Source organism: Mustela nivalis (genome assembly GCF_964662115.1).
Source record: "Mustela nivalis genome assembly, chromosome: 15".
Classification (NCBI taxonomy): domain Eukaryota; kingdom Metazoa; phylum Chordata; class Mammalia; order Carnivora; family Mustelidae; genus Mustela; species Mustela nivalis.
In genome coordinates this window covers 10,235,346-10,255,361 of record NC_139034.1, presented here as the reverse complement: position 1 = coordinate 10,255,361, position 20,016 = coordinate 10,235,346, and the positions used below count along the sequence as shown (strand labels likewise).

At 38.0% G+C, this 20,016-nt stretch overlaps 1 protein-coding gene across 3 annotated transcripts in view; it reads right to left on the bottom strand.

Moving 5' to 3' along the window:
• LOC309848543 (phospholipid-transporting ATPase IB-like) overlaps window positions 1-20,016 on the bottom strand; it is a 209,965-nt gene that overhangs the window by 154,370 nt on the left and 35,579 nt on the right. For 2 of the 3 annotated variants that reach the window (XM_082700264.1, XM_082700265.1), the window contains exons 6-14: window positions 18,550-18,677; window positions 17,277-17,354; window positions 11,189-11,277; window positions 10,884-10,925; window positions 10,037-10,112; window positions 8,921-9,026; window positions 8,357-8,439; window positions 7,121-7,170; window positions 4,399-4,468 (exon numbers count right to left, since the gene is read on the bottom strand). In XM_082700264.1, coding sequence (XP_082556390.1) covers window positions 4,399-4,468; window positions 7,121-7,170; window positions 8,357-8,439; window positions 8,921-9,026; window positions 10,037-10,112; window positions 10,884-10,925; window positions 11,189-11,277; window positions 17,277-17,354; window positions 18,550-18,677 — 722 coding nt within the window. The remainder of the gene's footprint in view (window positions 1-4,398; window positions 4,469-7,120; window positions 7,171-8,356; window positions 8,440-8,920; window positions 9,027-10,036; window positions 10,113-10,883; window positions 10,926-11,188; window positions 11,278-17,276; window positions 17,355-18,549; window positions 18,678-20,016) is intronic. The other variant, XM_082700266.1, reaches the window with a different exon arrangement.

Genomic DNA, 20,016 nt, shown 5'->3' with positions numbered 1-20,016 from the left:
GATATATACAGAACATTCCACCCTAAAAAAACAGAATACTCATTCTTCTCAAGTGCACATGGAACCTTCTCAAGAATAGACCACATACTGGGTCACAAATCAGGACTCAACCGATACCAAAAGACTGAGATTATTCCCTGCATATTCTCAGATCACAATGCTTTGAAGCTGGAGCTCAATCACAAGGAAAAGTTTGGAAGGAATTCAAACACCTGGAAACTAAAGACCACCTTGCTTAAGAATGCTTGGATCAACCAGGAGATCAAAGAAGAACTGAAACAATTCATGGAAACCAATGAGAATGAAGACACTTTGGCCCAAAACCTATGGGATACAGCAAAGGCGGTCCTAAGGGGGAAATACATAGCCATCCAAGCCTCCCTCAAAAAAATTGAAAAATCCAGAATACACCAGCTGTCTCTACATCTTAAAGAACTGGAGAATCAACAACAAATCAAACCAACTCCACACATAAGAAGGGAAATCATCAAGTTTAGAGCTGAGATCAATGAGGTAGAAACCAGAGATACAGTAGAACGTATCAATAAAACTAGAAGCTGGTTTTTTGAAAGAATCAATAAGATCAATAAACCATTGGCCACACTAATACAAAAGAAAAGAGAGAAAGCCCAAATTCATAAAATTATGAATGAAAAGGGAGAGATCACAACTACCACCAAGGAAGTAGAAACAATGATCAGAAGTTATTATCAACAGTTATATGCCAATAAGCTAAGCAACCTAGATGAAATGGATGCATTTCTGGAAAACTATAAACTCCCAGAATTGAACCAGAAAGAAATCGACAACCTGAATAGACCGATATCTAATAAGGAGATTGAAGCAGTGATCAAAAACCTCCCAAAAAACAAGAGCCCAGGACCTGACGGATTCCCTGGGGAATTCTACCAAACTTTCAAAGAAGAAATAACACCTATTCTCCTGAAGCTGTTTCAAAAAATTGAAGCAGAAGGAAAACTTCCAGACTCTTTCTATGAAGCCAGCATTACCCTGATCTCCAAACCAGGCAAAGACCCTACCAAAAAGGAGAATTTCAGACCAATATCACTGATGAATACGGATGCTAAGATTCTCAACAAGATCCTAGCAAACAGGATCCAAGAGCACATTAAAAAGATTATCCACCATGATCAGGTGGGATTCATCCCTAGGCTACAAGGATGGTTCAACATTCAAAATCAATCAATGTGATACAACAAATTAATATGAGAAGAGAGAAGAACCACATGGTCCTCTCAATTGATGCAGAAAAAGCATTTGACAAAATCCAGCATCCGTTCCTGATTAAAACGCTTCAAAGTATAGGGATAGAGAGAACATTCCTGAACCTCATCAAATCTATCTATGAAAGACCCACAGCAAATATCATCCTCAATGGGAAAAAGCTTTCAGCCTTCCCGTTGAGATGAGGAACAAGAGTAGGATGCCCACTTTCACCACTCTTGTTCAACATCATATTAGAAGTCCTAGCAACAGCAATCAGACAACAAAGAGAAATAAAAGATATGCAAATTGGCAAGGAAGAAGTCAAACTCTCTCTCTTCGCAGATGACATGATTCTTTATATGGAAAACCCAAAAGATCCCACCCCCAAACTACTAGAACTCATACAGCAATTCAGCAACATGGCAGGATACAAAGTCAATGTACAGAAATCAGTGGCTTTCTTATACACTAACAATGAAAATACAGAAAGGGACATTAGAGAATCGATTCCATTTACTATTGCACCAAGAACCATAAGATACCTGGGAATAAACCTAACAAAAGAGGTAAAGGATCTGTATTCAAGGAACTACAGAACACTCATGAAAGAAATTGAAGAAGACACAAAAAGATGGAAGACCATTCCATGCTCTTGGATTGGAAGAATAAACATTGTTAAAATGTCTATATTGCCTAGAGCAATATATACTTTTCATGCCATTCCAATCAAAATTCCACCGGTATTCTTCAAAGAGCTGGAGTAAATAATCCAAAAATTTATATGGAATCAGAAGAGACCCTGAATCGCTAAGAAAATGTTGAAAAACAAAAATAAAGCTGGGGGCATCACGTTACCTGATTTCAAGCTTTACTACAAAGCTGTGATCACCAAGACAGCATGGTACTGGCATAAAAACAGACACATAGACCAGTGGAACAGAGTAGAGAGCCCAGATATGGACCCTCAACTCTATGGTCAATTAATCTTCGACAAAACAGGAAAAAATATACAGTAGAAAAAAGACAGTCTCTTCAATAAATGGTGCTGGGAAAACTGGACAGCTATAAGAAGAATGAAACTCGACCATTCTCTTACACCGTACACAAAGATCAACTCAAAATGGATAAAAGACCTCAATGTGAGACAGGAATCCATCAGAATCCTAGAGGAGAACATAGGCAGTAATCTCTTCGATATCAGCCACAGCAACTTCTTTCAAGATATGTCTCCAAAGGCAAAGGAAACAAAAGCGAAAATAAACTTTTGGGACTTCATCAAAATCAAAAGCTTCTGCACAGCAAAGGAAACAGTCAAAAAAACAAAGAGGCAACCCACAGAATGGGAGAAGGTATTTGCAAATGACAGTACAGACAAAAGGTTGATATCCAGGATCTATAAAGAACTCCTCAAACTCAACACACACAAAACAGATAACCATATCAAAAAAATGGGCAGAAGATACGAACAGACACTTCTCCAATGAAGACATACAAATGGCTATCAGACACATGAAAAAATGCTCATCATCACTAGCCCTCAGGGAGATTCAAATTAAAACCACATTGAGATATCACCTTAACCAGTTAGAATGGCCAAAATTAACAAAACAGGAAACAACATGTGTTGGAGGGGATGGGGAGAAAGGGGAACCCTCTTACACTGTTGGTTGAAATGCAAATTGGTGCAGCCTCTCTGGAGAACAGTGAGGAGATTCCTCAAGAAATTAAAAATAGAACTTCCCTATGAACCTGCAATTGCACTCCTGGGTATTTACCCCAAAGATACAGATGTCATGAAAAAAGGGCCATCTGGACCCCAATGTTTATAGCAGCAATGACCATGGTCGCCAAACTATGGAAAGAACCAAGATGCCCTTCAATGGATGAATAGATAAGGAAGATGTGGTCCATATACACTATGGAGTATTATGCCTCCATCAGAAAGGATGAATACACAACTTTTGTAGCAACATGGACGGGACTGGAAGAGATTATGCTGAGTGAAATAAGTCAAGCAGAGAGACTCAATTATCTTATGGTTTCTCTTATTTGTGGAGCATAACAAATAGTATGGAGGACATGGGGAGTTAGAGAGGAGAAGGGAGTTGGGGTAAATTGGAAGGGGAGGTGAATCATGAGAGACTATGGACTCTGAAAAACAATCTGAGGGGTTTGAAGTGGTGGGGTTTGAAGTGGTGGGAGGTTGGGGTACCAGGTGGTGGGTATTATAGAGGGCACGGATTGCATGGAGACTGGGTGTGGTGAAAAAATAATGAATACTGTTTTTCTGAAAATAAATAAATTAATAAAAAAATAAATAAAATATCAAAAAAAAAGAAAAAAAAGAACATGTATACAAATGTTTATAGGAGCACTGTTTGTAGTAGATGAAACTGTAAACAAGATGTCCATTAGCACATATCAATGAGCAAATCGATACATCCTTTCAACACGGTATCACTCAACAAAATGAAGAAATGAACTATTAATGTGAGCTACAACATGAATGAATTTTGAAATAATTATGAGGAAAAGAAGCCATACAAAAAACCATATATCCTACTGACTTTATATAAAATTTAGAAAATGCAAATGAGTCTATAGTGACAAAAAGCAGATTGGTATCAAAACTTACCAAAATGTACCTTTAAAATATGTGAAATTAAAAAATAAAATAAAATAAAATATGTGAAATTTATTTTATGTCACTTTTACCCAAATAAAGCCATTTTTCTTTTAAGTGCCTATGGCTGTGAATAAATATGCAAGTGCTTCAGAAAAGCTTTTACAGAAGTAAAACAATTTCCCAAGATTCACCAAACCCAAGCACTTTGGTCTGGAACCTGGGACCAGAATTCCTGCTATGAACACTTGGCCTCAACAGTCTAATCATGAGTTCTCCATGGAATGACTGAGAGACAACAAATTTTTCACTGACATTAAAGTTTAATAAACACTCTGGTGTGAACCACCATAAGTTTCAATGGGCTTGACTGTTGGGGAAGCTTTGGAGTGACTCTGTTTAAGTCTTGGATAATTCTGTCAACCACCAGGGGCAAGAGCAGACACACAGTGACAACATTTTGAAATATTGTGAAGTTGCAAAAGGCTTCTACAAGTTGTTGAAACGGAGGGGAGGAGTTAATATGAGTAGTGAATCCCGGTACTTACAGCCCCTTTGCAGTAGAGACGGAGATTTCCTGTAGGAGTTCGGACAATGACAGACATCCTTTTTCTATTACTAAAACAGTATGAAGTGTATTATTAGCTTCTGTGTTTCTCAGTACATGGTGCCAACACACACACACAGAATCAAGTTACAAGAATTCTCAAAGTCCTCAGCTGACCATCAGTGAAAAGGCCAATGTGTTTCTGGTCAGTCTCCTTTTCCATTTTCTTTACTTACCTTCTAAAACTGAGATTCTTTTTAAAAAGAAGATTTTATTTATTTATTTTTTTGACAGAGAGAGAGAGAGAGTGAGCACAAGCAGGGAGAGTAGCAGGCTCCCCACAGAGCAGGGAGCCCAATGCAGGGCTCCATCCCAGGACCAAGATCTGAGCTGAAGGCAGACACTTAACCTCTTAACCAACTGAGCCACTCGGCACCCTTTTAACGGAGACTCTAATACAAGTGTTCTCCCTCTACTACTACTATTTCTCACTTTCCTTTTCTTCCATTGAAATTTATTGGCATAGATATATAATATACGTTACTTACATATTATATACAGTATATCTTATATACTGGTATAATGCTTTAGATTAATATTTCTGTATTTATGTTACATAATACATATATATCATACACTTATCATGTATTACACACAGGAGACATAAATTATATATACATGTAGCACATATATAACGTAATCTCCTAAGAACTGATGAAGAAAGAGGAAAGCAGCCCTGGTCATATATTTTTCAGTCCTCACCACATCTCTGTGAATTAGACCTTCCTGTCCGCATTCTGCGGCACAGAGATGTTAAACTGCTGGTTTGTTATTTTTATGTATAGTTATTTTTATGCATAGCTCTTTCTCAACGTCCTCTAGATTTTTTGTTGTTGTTTTGCTCTTGTTTTTTATTAAGGTAGACAAAACTTAAACTCATTGCTTTTATTCCTGAGTTAGCAACCCAAATAGCCTTCAAGATCTCCCCTCTCCACCTTATCCCACACATTGCCAAAGTAAACTGACCAAAATAGGTTTTGGGTTTTTTTTTCCTTCTTCCTCATCTTGTTCTTCCCCTATCATAACCCTTGGATGGCTCTCCATGGCCTATACCCACTTTTTAAGAGACCCAAACCAACTGTCACCTTCTCAGATAGTCATCATATCCCACAACCCTCTATTGTGTACAATCCAAAGAGGATCTCAGTGAGTAGTCCTGCACCTGAGCACTTGAGCTAGAAAGTACTTGTCAAAAGGGATGGGAACTAGCAATTGCTTTAACTACTTCACTGTTAGAACACTACTAAGCCAATTGAGTCATTTAAGTGTCATGTAGCTGGAGCTCATATTCTAAGAACAGGAAATGAGTGCTCCAGTAGTGGGGAAAGCTAAAATGAACATGAAAATACATTTTCTCATTAAAAAAAAAAATTTTTTTTTAACAAGATGGGATTGGGAGGGAGACAAACCATAAGACATTCTTAATCTCACAAAACAAACTGAGGGCAGATGAGGGTTGGAGGCTAGGGATAGGGTGGCTGGGTGACGGACATTTGGGAAGGTGTGTGCTGTGGTGAGTGCTGTGAAGAGTGTAAGCCTGATGATTTACAGACCTGTACCCCTGGGGCAAATAATACATTATATGTTAATTAAAATAATTAAAAAAAATTTTTTTAGAAAAAGCTTTCCTAGAGAGAGGAGAAGTTGACAACAACTTTACTGAGGGTCAAAGCTTCTTTTATTTGTTTATTTTTTTTAAGATGTCATTGGCCAACAAGACTTTAAAAATATACGATTTAAAAAATCATCTGGCTTTGGGGCCCGTGGGTGGCTCAGTGGGTTAAGCCTCCGCCTTCGGCTCAGGTCATGATCTCAGGATCCTGGGATGGAGCCCCGCATCAGGCTCTCTGCTCAGCAGGGAGCCTGCTTCCCCATCTCTCTCTGCCTGCCTCTCTCCCTACTTGTGATTTCTTTCTCTCTATTTCTGTCAAATAAATAAATAAATAAATCTTTAAAAAATCATCTGGCTTTGAAAAGAATGAATTATTCCTTTTCTAATTTTCTAGCATTTCCTTTTCTCATTTTTCAGATTCTACATTAGAAATGCTCAGGTGGTATAAGAGATGAGACTTTGCAAGCCTTCAAAACAGGGCAATGAACATAAAATCATCAACAATATCCCCAAGCTAGGTTTTGAGGACCAGGCACAGAGGCTGGACCAGAAGGCCCTCTGAAGTCTACAGGGAGAGAAGGATTTGGACACACTGTTTCCTTTGCAGGGGAGGTGGGGGGGGGGGAATTAATTCACTATCTCTTTTTAAAGAAATAGTTTTGGGTTTATTTGGAAAAATAATGTCCAATATTCATCGATTCATCAAATATGTATTGAGCACTTACTTCCACAGAAGTTGACTCCTACCCTCCTGGAACTGAGAGTCCAGTTGGCAACACAGTCACTAAGTAGTAACCCAGACATAAACCTCAAGTCTGACTCTGACAAGGGCTGGGAAGGAGAGGTATAGGACCTCCTCTCAGCTACAAAAAGGGATTTGGCCTAATGATGGCCGAAGAAGTGAGCACCAGGCTCAGATTAAAGAGTGGATGGAAGTAACTAGAATTTTGTGATTCTATATTAAAGTTTTGATTTGCATTACCAGATCTCAACTGAGGAGTCACAGAAGGTGCTCTGAGGGATACATGAACAGAATGAAAAGGTATCTTACCTAGAAAACTCCAGGATATTAAGAATTTCAAAGGTGAAGTTTTCTCCCATCTATAGGAAGATAAGACAACAACTTCTTACCCAAGGTGGGGAATAAATAGTACTCATCCTGCAAAAGAGCTCCTTCTTCCAATCAGAAACAAGTTTTACCTCCCCTAAAACTAACATCTTTTTCAGAATACAAATTTCCTTGCAAACCTGATGAAATGATGGTGCCCTCTTCTGGCAAGAATATTGTTTGCAAACGGAGAACTCCGCAAAAATGCTTCTTACAGTGCAGATTTAAGACTAAAACATCCCTTCTCAATAAAAAGTCAGCACTACTAGAAACATTTTATGAAGACTCTCATGTTGCAAGGCTATATGGGGTAAGCAAGGCAATCAACAGAAATGGAAAAACAAGTCTTTTCATAAAATTGCACAGATCAAAAAAATCCTTAATCCTTAGATAATTTGAAGAGGTCAACAGGGAAAGAGAAGGCATGCTATAAAATTCTGTATCAATAAAACCTGCATTATTTTCCAAATTTTTCCAGTTACAGCCTCTTGACTTCCTGTAGCCATGATCAATTCACCAATAAAACAATTCAGAACTTCAAATAATTTGAGAGTTGTCCATGAGACACGTACTACAGATATAAAGATGAATCAGTCAGTCCATTCTGCTAGGACTGAATGTCCAGTAGACATCCCTAACCACTGCATTATCAATAGAAAAAAAATTAGTGTGTTGGGCACCAAGTTCACATTGCTTCAATTCTTCCCCATCATATCAAAGGCTTGCAGTGAATGGTCACCAAGACAAAACAAGAAAAATACATGCGGAATATATATTACATGTAAGGAATAAATCAACATAACGAACTCACCAAAAAATAGTTTGAAAAATTCCAATTTTCCATTAAAGAATAGTATATTTCTTGAAGATCTGATGATGCTAACTTCTTTAAATAGCTCACTTTTATTGAGTACCCTCTCTGCTCCAAGCACTAATTCCGAATACTTTACACATATTAATTCATTTAATCCTTGCAAAAAACCCTATGACATGCATGATGAGAAGACTGGGGCAAACACAGGAGTTGAGGAACATGCCTGAGAACCTGGCTGGGAAAGTGTGGGACCACATTGGAATCCCAGGCTCTGTGATTCCAGAGCTCCTGCACTCAGCTACTCTACTTGTGTCTCTCTGGAAGGGGCGTGGAAGGCATGACCAAGTACATAAGACGCTACTCACGACTTCTATGGTGACAGAGGTTGGCGTTCTTGCAGTAAAAACAAAGCCAAGGTTCTTCATGCCTTTCACTAAAGCTGCTTCATCTGTCAATAAGAAGTCTGTATTAACGGAGATTGAGCAAATACATTAATACCAAATTTAATTTAAAAGATTTCTGTTCTCCAGCACTAAAATACCACTTTTTTTTTAACTTGGCTTTTTTTTATCCAAATGGTACCAGAAAGCATTCATATAAGAGGAAATTTGGTTAAACAGGCCTCTTTCAGTGTGGCTAAGATACATTTCTTTCTTAGTACTCATTTGGTTTTTCTTCTACAAGCCATTCATGGAATCTCCGCGACATGTTGCAGCATCTTAATCTGCCCCCTTCCGCATTCCTGGGTATAAGTAAATGTTCTATTGAACCCCAGCTCAGAGAGCCCTCCCCACCAGCCTCCTTATGGCAGTCTTCAACAGGAAGGAGCAACACAGGAGCCACCTGGGAATCAGCGGCAGCACGGCAGCAGCATGGCATCTTCTCAGGGCCCATCCCCTGCACGGAGCTCTCGGAGGGCATGCACCTACCTGGGGAGGAAGCCTGGTAGATTATGTTATTCCCGTCTCTCTCAGGAACAACAGTGTGGCACACACACAACAGGGTAAGAAATTCCTTTATATAATCTTTCGTGGGCTATAAAAAAAAAAAGGCACAGAGCTAGTGAGTCTCTTCCAGCACCAGTGACATAAGAGTTACATACAGTCTGTGATTCCTATCAACTGTGGTTTCACCTTAGATACACAGAGTCAGACACTGACTACAAACCAGATCACGCACTCGAACGTCTTTGGAGAGCAGATCCCAAAGCAGAGAGAGACCTCGGTGAAGAAGAGGACCCGGCTCTCTTGGAGCTTCTATTCTCTCTGGGGAAATGGGTTTTCTCAAAGCTGGAGGAAACAAATGGGGGTTGTCACAGAGAGAAGAGGGGCCTATTTTACAGAGGTGATCAAGAGGAATATTTAATTTAAGACCTGAATGGAAGTGTTAGTTAGCTGTGGAGATAATATTTAATTTAAGACCTGAATGGAAGTGTTAGTTAGCTGTGGTCACCGACATGTGACTGTGGTACATACTAGGCAAAAGGAAGAGCACTTTCAAAGGCCCTCGAGTCAGAAAACATCGTTTGTGAACTTCAAGACAAGTGTCACTCCAGCATCTTGAGCAAGGTGAACAAGGACGCAGAATGAGGTTGGAAAGAAAGTCACAGTAATGAATTAGGATTTTATCTTGGGGGAGGAGGGGTGCCAGTCCCCTGAAGGTTTTTAAGCAAAGGAAGGGCATGTACAGCTTTATGTTTTAAAAGATTGCTTTTATTTTTGAGAAGACCAAGATTTCAGATCAAGTAGATCAGTATCTTATAACTGGTAAGTGAAGGTATTGGTAACATACAATAGACTCAAATAGCTTAGAAACACTTAGAGATTTTCTTACACAGATTGCCACACAATAAAATGTTCTTTTTTAATGTTTGGATTCATTCACACTAACAAGTTTAGCACACCCCTCCTCACATCAGTATGAAATCTGCTATTAACATTAAAAAAAAAATTCAAGACTCTTCCCTACCTCAGAAAATTATACCTTTTAATAACCCATGTATGTTTGAAAGTTATTGTTGACTTTGAGTGAAATAGCAGACTTACGTGGCCATTTTCAAAGTTGTACAGTAATCTTGGGTCATTAAATTCACAGGACTCTGTGATGACAGAGGGTGACAGACTGAGGAAGAACAGAGAAAATTCACTGTAACAAAAATTCCTGATGGGGGCCAGTGAGCAATCAAAGGGACTCACAGCCCCTTGTTCTGTGTTCAGTAAGTTACACTATAAAGTCTACAGAGCAACCACTGACCCTTAAACAACATGGATATCAAGTGTGCACATCCACTTACAGACAGATTTTTCTCATACAATGTATTTTGTCTTCCTTGTAATTTTCTTAAGACCATTTTCTTTTCTCTAGCTTTATTGTAAGAGCACAGTATATAACACATATACAAAATGTGTGTTAATCAACTGTTTCTATTATCGGTAAGGCTTCTGGTCCAACAGTAGTAGGCTTTTAGTAGTTAATTAGGAGGTTAAAAACTATACATGGATTGTAAGCCACAAGGAGAGTGTCAGCACCCCTAGTTCCCTGTTTTTCAAGGGTAAAAACTGTATAGTAAGTATTTAAAGTTCTGTCAAATTATAATTCTCTCAGGGCTCAACTTGCAAAATGGCACTAGAAAATGCCTAAATTTGTGCTGAATCCCATATAATTATACAGAGTTTAAGACAGTAACTATAAAAGAAACAAATCAAAGCCTGGATTCTGGGTTCTTTGAGTATCACGTGGGAAAGGTCTACCCAGGAGAGATCTCTGGGAACTGCCTTTGGAGGTCTGGACAAGGGACAGCTGTGTTGTATATCAGAACTCCGGTACTGAGAAAAGTTCCACTGCAGGGAGAAAGGAACATGGGCAGAATAGAAGAGAATGTTGTCTACTTACCTTAATTTTCGGATATTGGCATCACTTTTCTCTGACTGATTTCTGATGGAAAATGAGGGAGGAAAATATACTAGTTTAAGATTATAGATATAAAATGCTTTAGGAATTCCAACCATGCATAAAAGCAGATATAAACCATATTTGTTTAAGAACTGCAAATTTTCATTTAGGTCATATTAACTTTTATTCTCATTTAGATACAGCTATGTTATTAGACATGCGTATAAGTTTTGAAGTAAATAAATGCTTACTAGTTAAGACAGAAATGAGAATTTTCAACAGAGCATGGCAATAAGAACACTTACCCATAAATTATACCTGCAATGGTACACTTCTTAAATGTCATAATATTGCAAGTAAGGGTTCCTGTTTTATCAGAAAATAAGTATTTTACCTAAACAAAGAAAAAACCAACATGATAAACAACATAAATATAAAATATATTTAGAGAGCAAAGACAAAGTCAAGTTCTTTCTCTTCAAATCCTCAAAATCTTTGAACTTTTAGAAAACCAGAAGTTCACTTTATAAGAATTCTACCTTTAATATTTATACTTCTTTCAGAGATTCTCTTTTGTTTTATGTTACAGATAAAATTCTGTTAATATGCAAAATAAATTTCAAGCCATCAAACCTAAGAAAATCAGAAGTCCAATTCATTTTTTTTTTGCCACAAGAAATCTCATCAAAAATCTCTAGAAAACATTAAGTTTCCATATAGATGGATACATAGACACACACATACCCCCAAAACCAAACAAAGATACCACAAGGGAAAAAAAACAAAACACAGGCCAATATCCCTGACAAACACAGATGCAAAAATACTCAACAATACTCAACATATATTAGCAAACTGGGGGGGGGGGGGGCTGTGTGGCTCAGTCAGTTAAGCGGCTACCTTCAGTACAGATCATGACCCCCGGGTCCTGGGTTCGAGTCCCGCATCGGGTACTCTGCTCAGCAGAAAGCCTGCTTCTTCCTCTACCTGCCTCTCCCTTTGCTTGTGCTCGCTCTCTCTCTCTGTCAAATAAATAAAATCTCTAAAAAAATCAAACAAACAAAATACTAGCAGATCAAATTCAACAGTACATTGAAAGGATCACACAACATAATCAAGTGGAATTTATTCCAGGGATATAAAAATAATCAATGTCATTTACCACGTTAACAAAATAAAGGATAAATATCATAAGACCGTTTCAATAGAAGCAGAAAAAGCATTTCACAAGATTCAATATCCATTTATGATTAAGAAAAAACCTCAAGTAAGTGGGATTAAAGGAACAAATTTCAACATAAAGGCCAATATGACAAGCCTGCAGCTAACACCAAGGTCAATGGGGAAAAGCTGAAAGCTTTTCCTCTAAGATCAGAAGCAAGAAAGGGTGCCTCCTCTCACCACTTTATTCAACATAGCATTGGAAATCCTCGCCAGAACAATTAGGCAAGAAAAATAAAAAGCATTCAAATTAAAAGGGAAGAAGTAAAACTGTCACTATTTTCAGATGACATTTTACATATCAAAAAAAATTTTTTTAAGATTATTTATTTATTTATTTGACAGAGAGAGATCACAAGTAGGCAGAGAGGCAGGCAGAGAGAGAGAGAGAGGAGGAAGCAGGCTCCCCGCTGAGCAGAGAGCCCGATGTGGGACTCGATCCCAGGACCCTGAGATCATGACCTGAGCCGAAGGCAGCGGCTTAACCCACTGAGCCACCCAGGCGCCCTTACATATCAAAAATTTTAAAGACTGCACCAACAACCTGTTAGAATTAAGGATTCAGTAAAGTTGAAGAATATAAAGTCAACATACAGAAATCGATTGATTTTGTTTCTCTTTATTTTATTTTTTAATTTTTGAACTTTTTAAAAATAAACTTTATTTTTTAGAGCAGTTTTAGATTCACAGCAAAACTGAGTGGAAAGGAGAGCATTTTCATCTATCTTCTGCTCCAACACATGCATAGCCTCCCCCACTAAGTGACATCCTGCCCTAGACTGGTACATCTGTTACAGTCAATAAAACAACACCGCCTTACCACTCTTACCAAAGTCCACAGTTTATATTACAGTTCACTCTTTTTATTTTAATTTTTTTTCAAATTTTTATCTAAATCCTAGCCAGTTAACGTATAGTATAATGTTGCCTATCTATACATTAATAATGAACTATCAGAAAAAGAGAAATTAACAATTTCATTTACAACTGTATCAAAAATAACAAAATACCTAGGAATAAATTTAATCAAGGGAAAGACCAATATACTCATGAAAGAAAGTGAAAAATACACAAATACATGAAAAGATATTCCACTTTCATGCATGTACATTCCACATGAAGCAAACTACAGATTCAGTGTAACCTCTATCAAGATTCCAGTGGCATTTTTCACAGATTTAGAACAAACAATCCTAAAATGTGTATGGAACCACAAAAGACCCCAAATAACCAAAGCAATCTTGAGAAAGAACAAAGCTGGAGACATCATGCTTCCTGATTTCAAACTACATTACAAAGCTATAGGCAATCCAAATGTATGGTATTGGCATAAGAACAGAAACATAGATGAGTGGAACAGAATAGATAGCTCATAAATAACCAATGAATCTCTGGTCAATTAATTTACAACAAAGGAGGCAAAAATATACATTAGGGAAAGGACAGTCTCTTTTAAAAATGGTGTTCAATAAATAAATGACAGTCTCTTCAATAAACTGGACAACCACATGCAAAAAAATGAAACTGGGCCATTTTCTTACACCATATACAAAATTATCCCCAAATGGACTAGACTTGAACAGAAAAACCTGAAACTGTAACACTTCTAGAAGAAAACATAGGTAGTAAGATCTTTGACATCAGTCTCAGTGATGACTTTTTTGATTCGACACTAAAAACTAAGACAACAAAAGCAAAAATAAACAAGTGGGACTACATCAAATTAAAAAGATTCTGCAAAGCAAAGCAAACCACCAACAAAATAAAAAGATAGCACAATGAATGGGAAAAATATTTGCAATTCATATATTTGGGGAGGGGGGTTGATATCCAAAATATATAAAGAACTCATACAACAGCAAAATAATCCAATTTAAAAAATGAGGAGAGCATCTCAATAGACATTTTCCCAAAGAAGACAAATGGCCAACAGACACATGAAAAGATGCTCAGCATCACTAATCCCCAGAGAAATGCAAAATAGAACCATAATGAGATATCACTTTCACACCTGTTAGAATGGTGATTACCAAAAGACAAAAAATAACAAGTGTTGGTGAGATGTGGAGAAAAGCAACCCTTGATGCACTGCTGGTAGGAATATAAATTGAGACAACCACTACAGAAAATAACATGGAATCTCCTCAAAAAATTAAAAATAGAACTACCAGCAATTCCACTTCTGGTTATTTATCTGAAGAAAATGAAAAAACTAATTTGAAAAAATATAAGCATCCCCATGTTCATGGCAGCATTATCTACAAAAGCCAAGATGAAACAACCTAAGTGTCTGTCACCAGATGACTAAAGAAAATGTGGTGTATATGTAATACAGTGATACATAATAATACACACACACACACACAAAATTCAGGCACAAGAAAGAAGGAAATCTTGCTGTTTGTATAACATGAAAAAACTTTGAGAGCATTATGTTCTCTGGAATAAGTCAGACAAAGAAAGACAAATACCACATGATCTCACATGTGCGATCTGAAAAAGAAAAATAACTCATAGCTACAGAGAACAGATCAGTGGCTGCCAGAGACAGAAGTGCTGGGTGAGCAAAATGGGTGAAGGGGGCTGAAAGGTACAAACTTCCAGTTATAAAATAAATCCTGAGGATATAATGGATAGCATGGGGGGGGGGGGGAATTGGTAATTAGAGCATGTTCCAAAAAAATGCTATATTGCAAATTCAAGTTCTCATCACCAGAACTCTGTAAATAGCTATGGTGACGATGTTAACTAGATGTATCGTGGTCATTTTGCAATATTTACAAACATCAAACCACTATGTTGTATACACCTGAAGCTAATATAATCACATGTGTCAATTATAACTCAATAAAAAAGGAAAAGAAGCAGTGTTAAAGCATTTATTATTGTGGTAAAATGTACATAGATAAAATTCACCATTTTAGCCATTTTTAATTGTTATTCAAAAATTCACATAATTGTGCAACCATCACCACCATCCATCTCCAGAACTTTTTTATCATCCCAAACTGAAATTCCTACCAGCACAACAATACAGTACCTCTTCATTCTCTCCTATCCCACAGCCCCAGGTAACCACTATGCTGCTTTCTGTCTCTGTGAGTCTGACTATTCCAGGTACCTCAGGTAAGTGGAATCTACTATTTGTCCTTTTCTGTCTGGCATGTTCCATTTAATGGCATGTTGTAGCATGTTTCTGAATTTCAGTCATTTTCAGGGCTGAATAATACTCCATTTTATGTATCTACCGCATTTTGTTTAACCACGTAGCTATTGATGGACATCTCCTCTGTTTCCACCATTTGGCTATTGTGAATAATTCTGCTAAGAACATCTGTGTACAATAACTTGTTGAGTCCCTTCTTTCAATTCTTTCATGAAAATATCCAAAAGTGAAATTGCTGGAACATATGGTGATCCTTGGTCTAATTTTTTGAATTTTCACCATACTGTTTTCCACAGTGACTGCATCACTTGATTTTCACCAGTAGTGCACCAGGGTTCCATTTCTCCATGACCTCAAGAACACTTGTTGTTCTATGTTGTTATTATTGTTTTATAGTAGCTGTCCTAGTGGGCGTGAAGTGGTGTCTCAATGTGGCTTTGATCTGTATTTCCCTAAAGATTAGTCATGTTGACCACCTTTTCATCTGCTTATTGTCCATTTATACATATATATCCTTTGGAGAAATGCCTATTAAAATCCCTTGCCAATTCTTGAATTAGGTTATTTGTGGTTTTGCTGTCAAATTTTAGTTTTTTAACATATTCTGAATAGTAAACCCTCTGTGGTCTTCTCTTTTCAATTTCATTGATTTCTGCCCTTATCTTTATGTCTTACCTACATAAACAATATAATTAATTTTTAAAGTTTGAGTTCCACACCCACTTTTATTATATTTAATTACTACCCTAAAGAGGCTAGAGTCAATGGACTACATGAGGTAGATAAAGTGCTCTTTTCCCAACTGTCAACAGAAAACATATGTTTAAAGGATTAGCAAGTAATCAGATATTCATGAGCAGAATCTAGAATGCTAATGATTCCATCCTCCTTCACCTTTAGTTGTCCAAAGTAAAAATATGTTCATGTTGTCAGATCATACATTTCCAGGCACCAAAAATCTTCTAAAATAAATATTTACTGAGAAGTCACTATTCAAATGATACCATACAATGTGACCCTAAATTAGAAAGCATACATGCAAATTACTGGTTAGAATTATTAGCGTTAGTCAAATCCCTTCTTCATACTAGGTACTGTGCTGAGTATATCACAAATACATTATATTATTCAATCTTCATAATAGCTTTCTGAAGTAGATGTTATGATCACACCTGATTTACAGATCATGGTAACATTGCTTGTCAGGGTTTACTCTCCAGAAGCTTAACTCCAAAATTCTGCTTCTACCATAATATATTGCCTCTAATTAATTGAGCAAAGGGAAATTATAATTATAATATATATACTATGTATATTATAAATTATAATCTTGTAAAAAAATATTAAGAGCAAAAAATAATTACAAACTTTAACAATCATTAGTCTTCCTCCTTTCAGATCCCACCCAACTGTGGGAGTTAGTTGGGTTTTTCCAGCTATTCTCTGGTATAATTGACAAATAACCAGGAGCTTTTAAAAACAATTTATACTTGTAACAGTGCCACTGCCATTTAGAAGGTAACCAACTTTCTGTTGGTTACGTGGCATCATTTCTGCCCCTTTCTAGTGTACTATAGGGACTAAAGGCCTGAGGGTACACCTGAGGGTGAGGCAGGTGTGAAATTTTGCAGCAGGTTTCAAATGCTTTCTTATAGGTCATCTGCCATAGAGAAGCAGAAGCATAGCCCCCATTGACAGGTCCCCACACTCCTGTGACTCCCTGAAAGTTAACTGAAAACTTGAGAGCTAACTGAAGATTTCCCTACCTGCTTCTCCAGCTCTTCTCTCTCATAAGCACATTAATAACTTGTATCAGGCCCATTCTACTTGCAACCCATGATGGGTTATCAATATTTTTAACAAATCCTACTTTTGAAGCTCCATATGGGTATCACATTCACTACTGCCTATGGCTGAATTCAGCACTTCGACTTTGCTCACACTCTCCCTAGATCCACCTTCTTCAAAGTTCCTGTCACATACCCAGTCCCTGAAATAGTCCTCACCTGCCCAAGCTCTTCGTTAAGATTGGATGTTCTGGCCATGGCATAGACATCATTTCCTCTGTAATGCATATCTTCATCCTGCAAGAAATGAACAAAATAGCCAACCCACACAATCAGAACAAGGCTCAAAATTTCTTCAGATCAACTCTACTGCCACTGGTGTTCTGACATGGCTGACATGAGAAAGAATTCAAAATGGCAAGTCTAGAATACTTAGAGAGTCTTGGTTCTAGTTTTACATGTACATTGCCAGAGCTGATTCAGGAGAGGCAATGCTACACAAAAATAAATGTCAGTGTATCGTTGGTTTGGGTGTCAGAAGACTTGGTTTCCAAATCCTGGCTCTGCCTCAGACACTCTGTGGAATCCTAAGGGTGTTTTGCAGCTACTCCATCCATAATGTGGGGGCAATAACATAGATCTCACAGTGCTACTGTGAAAAGTAAATGAGAATACATTTAAAAGCACTCTATCTCATTTTGTGGTTGTAAAAGATAATACACTTCCAGTGACGGTAATTCCTTGACACATTTTAATGAGATACCTAGCAAAAATTTTATTTCCAGGAAATATCTTTTTAAATAGAACTGAAGGGACACTTGGGTGGCTCAGTTGGTTAAGCGGCTGCCTTCAGCTCGGGTCATGATCCCAGCATCTTGGGATTGAGTCCAACATCAGGCTCAGCAGGGAGCTTGCTTCTCCCTCTGCCTCCCACTCTGTCTGCCTGTGCTCGCTCTCTCTGACAAATAAATAAATAGAATCTTTAAAAAAAAGTTTAAATAGAACTGAAAATTGCAAACATACATTCAAATTGGTAAATTCATTCAGTCACATGTCATTAAGTATTGGCTTAAATGAATGCATGGTTTTCAGCTAAGAAATCTTTTCCTTATTTTGAGGGCATTCTGGAATAGCTGTTTCACTCTTGCCAAGATATGTAAATCTATTATAAGTCTACTGGACTCCCCTTCTCTAGAGTATCTTCAATTTTAATGGGCTATCTCTTTACAGTTGCTGCTAAGCCACTAGCTCTTAAATCTTTCTTTCAGTTAGGAAAAATATCTACAACAATGGTGCCCTCAAGAGTGACTCAGAGATACCCAGGCACAGCTAGGTCAGGTTGACAGTGTTTGGCTTTACTGTCAAAAGCACAACTGGCCCATGTGCTAGCCCCATGGTGATAAACTAGTTATGCTGATTTTCAAATCCAAAGCCACAGATCAAGAGAGAACTATTTTTGCTTTTTTTAAAATTATCTGATTTTAATACTCACCCAGTTTATAAACATGGCCTGAATGTATTTCACAATTTCCAGAGTGACAAGCAGGCTAATGGGGATGAGATTGTGGTACAAGATGATGAACACCAGTAAGTCAAACCCTAAGCTGTGGGAGATGTATTCTGTGGAAGAAGATCAGAAGAACTATGTCACAGCTTTAGGCAGTATCTTTCTTCACGTTTGTTTGTGTTATTACTTGTTATAACTGTGAATATTTCTGCATGAAAATTCTTTAAAGTATAATTAAATGGACACATCAAAATGGCTTTTAAGGAATCCCTGAAGCAACAACCATATAATAGGGTAGATGGCAAGTATCAAGGTACAAGATCTAGCAAGAGATAGACCCTGCCATCAGGGAGCTTTGGATGCAGTTTGAGAAAGTAAGATGAGTCAGGAATTATGGCATGATGAATTCTGTGATAGCACTGAACACGGAGACTAGCAACAAAAGCACAAAGTGAAAGGCCCAGAATAAAGGCACAGCAAAGTTTTGGAGAAGGGGGTTTGTTAAATGGCGAAGATGAGTGGAGGAGAATGAGAATGACATTTTATTTACCTGGAACTACATGGCTTGAAGACAAAGAAATAGTGATTTTTAAAACTCAGGGAAAGAAGAAAAGTGAAGCCAAAAGGAAAAGGGGAAAAAAATTGAAACATGTCATGATATACTCATTTTTAAAGAGGTAGACACATTTGAGAGAGTAATTTTCCAATAAAAATTCAATCTAACAGAGAAAGAGTAAAGATGGTGGAGGAGTAGCAGGCTGAGATGACATCAGGTAGCAAGGGATCAGCTAGATAGCTTGTCAAATCATTCCAAACACCTACAAATCCAACAGGAGATCAAAGAGAAGAAGAGCAGCAATTCTAGAAACAGAAAATTGACCACTTTCTGAAAGGTAGGACCTACGGAGAAGTGAATCCAAAACGACAAGAAGATAGACTGTGGGGGGAGGGGCCAGCTTCCAGCAAGTGGCAGAGCAATGTAGCACAAAATCGGGACTTTTAAAAGTCTACTCCATTGAGGGACATTGCTCCAGAATCTAAGTGGGGGTGGAGCCCTTGCGGGGACAGCATGGTCTCAGGTCCCGCAAGGTCACAGAAGGATTGGGGGTGTCGGAGTGTCACAGATCTCACAGGTATTAGAGCAGGGAAGCTGGAGACAGAGATGGAGCTAAGGAGTGAGCTCTCAACTCAGGGTTACCTTACACTGTGATCTGTGGTGCAGTTGGGCCACTGTCCTTTGAGCAGGCACCCCACAAGTGGCAGATCCGAGGAGACCTCCATTGAGGAGCAGCAGGTATCTGCTGGGTATAGAGACTCCAGGCAGGGCTGTGTGCCAGAGACAGAGATGCTCGGCCACAGGCTGGATGAGCTCAGCACACGGCCAGTGACCAGGGAGACAGGAGTGATTGAGTGCTTTTCTCCTATGGCACACTGAGGAGCAAGGCCCCAAGC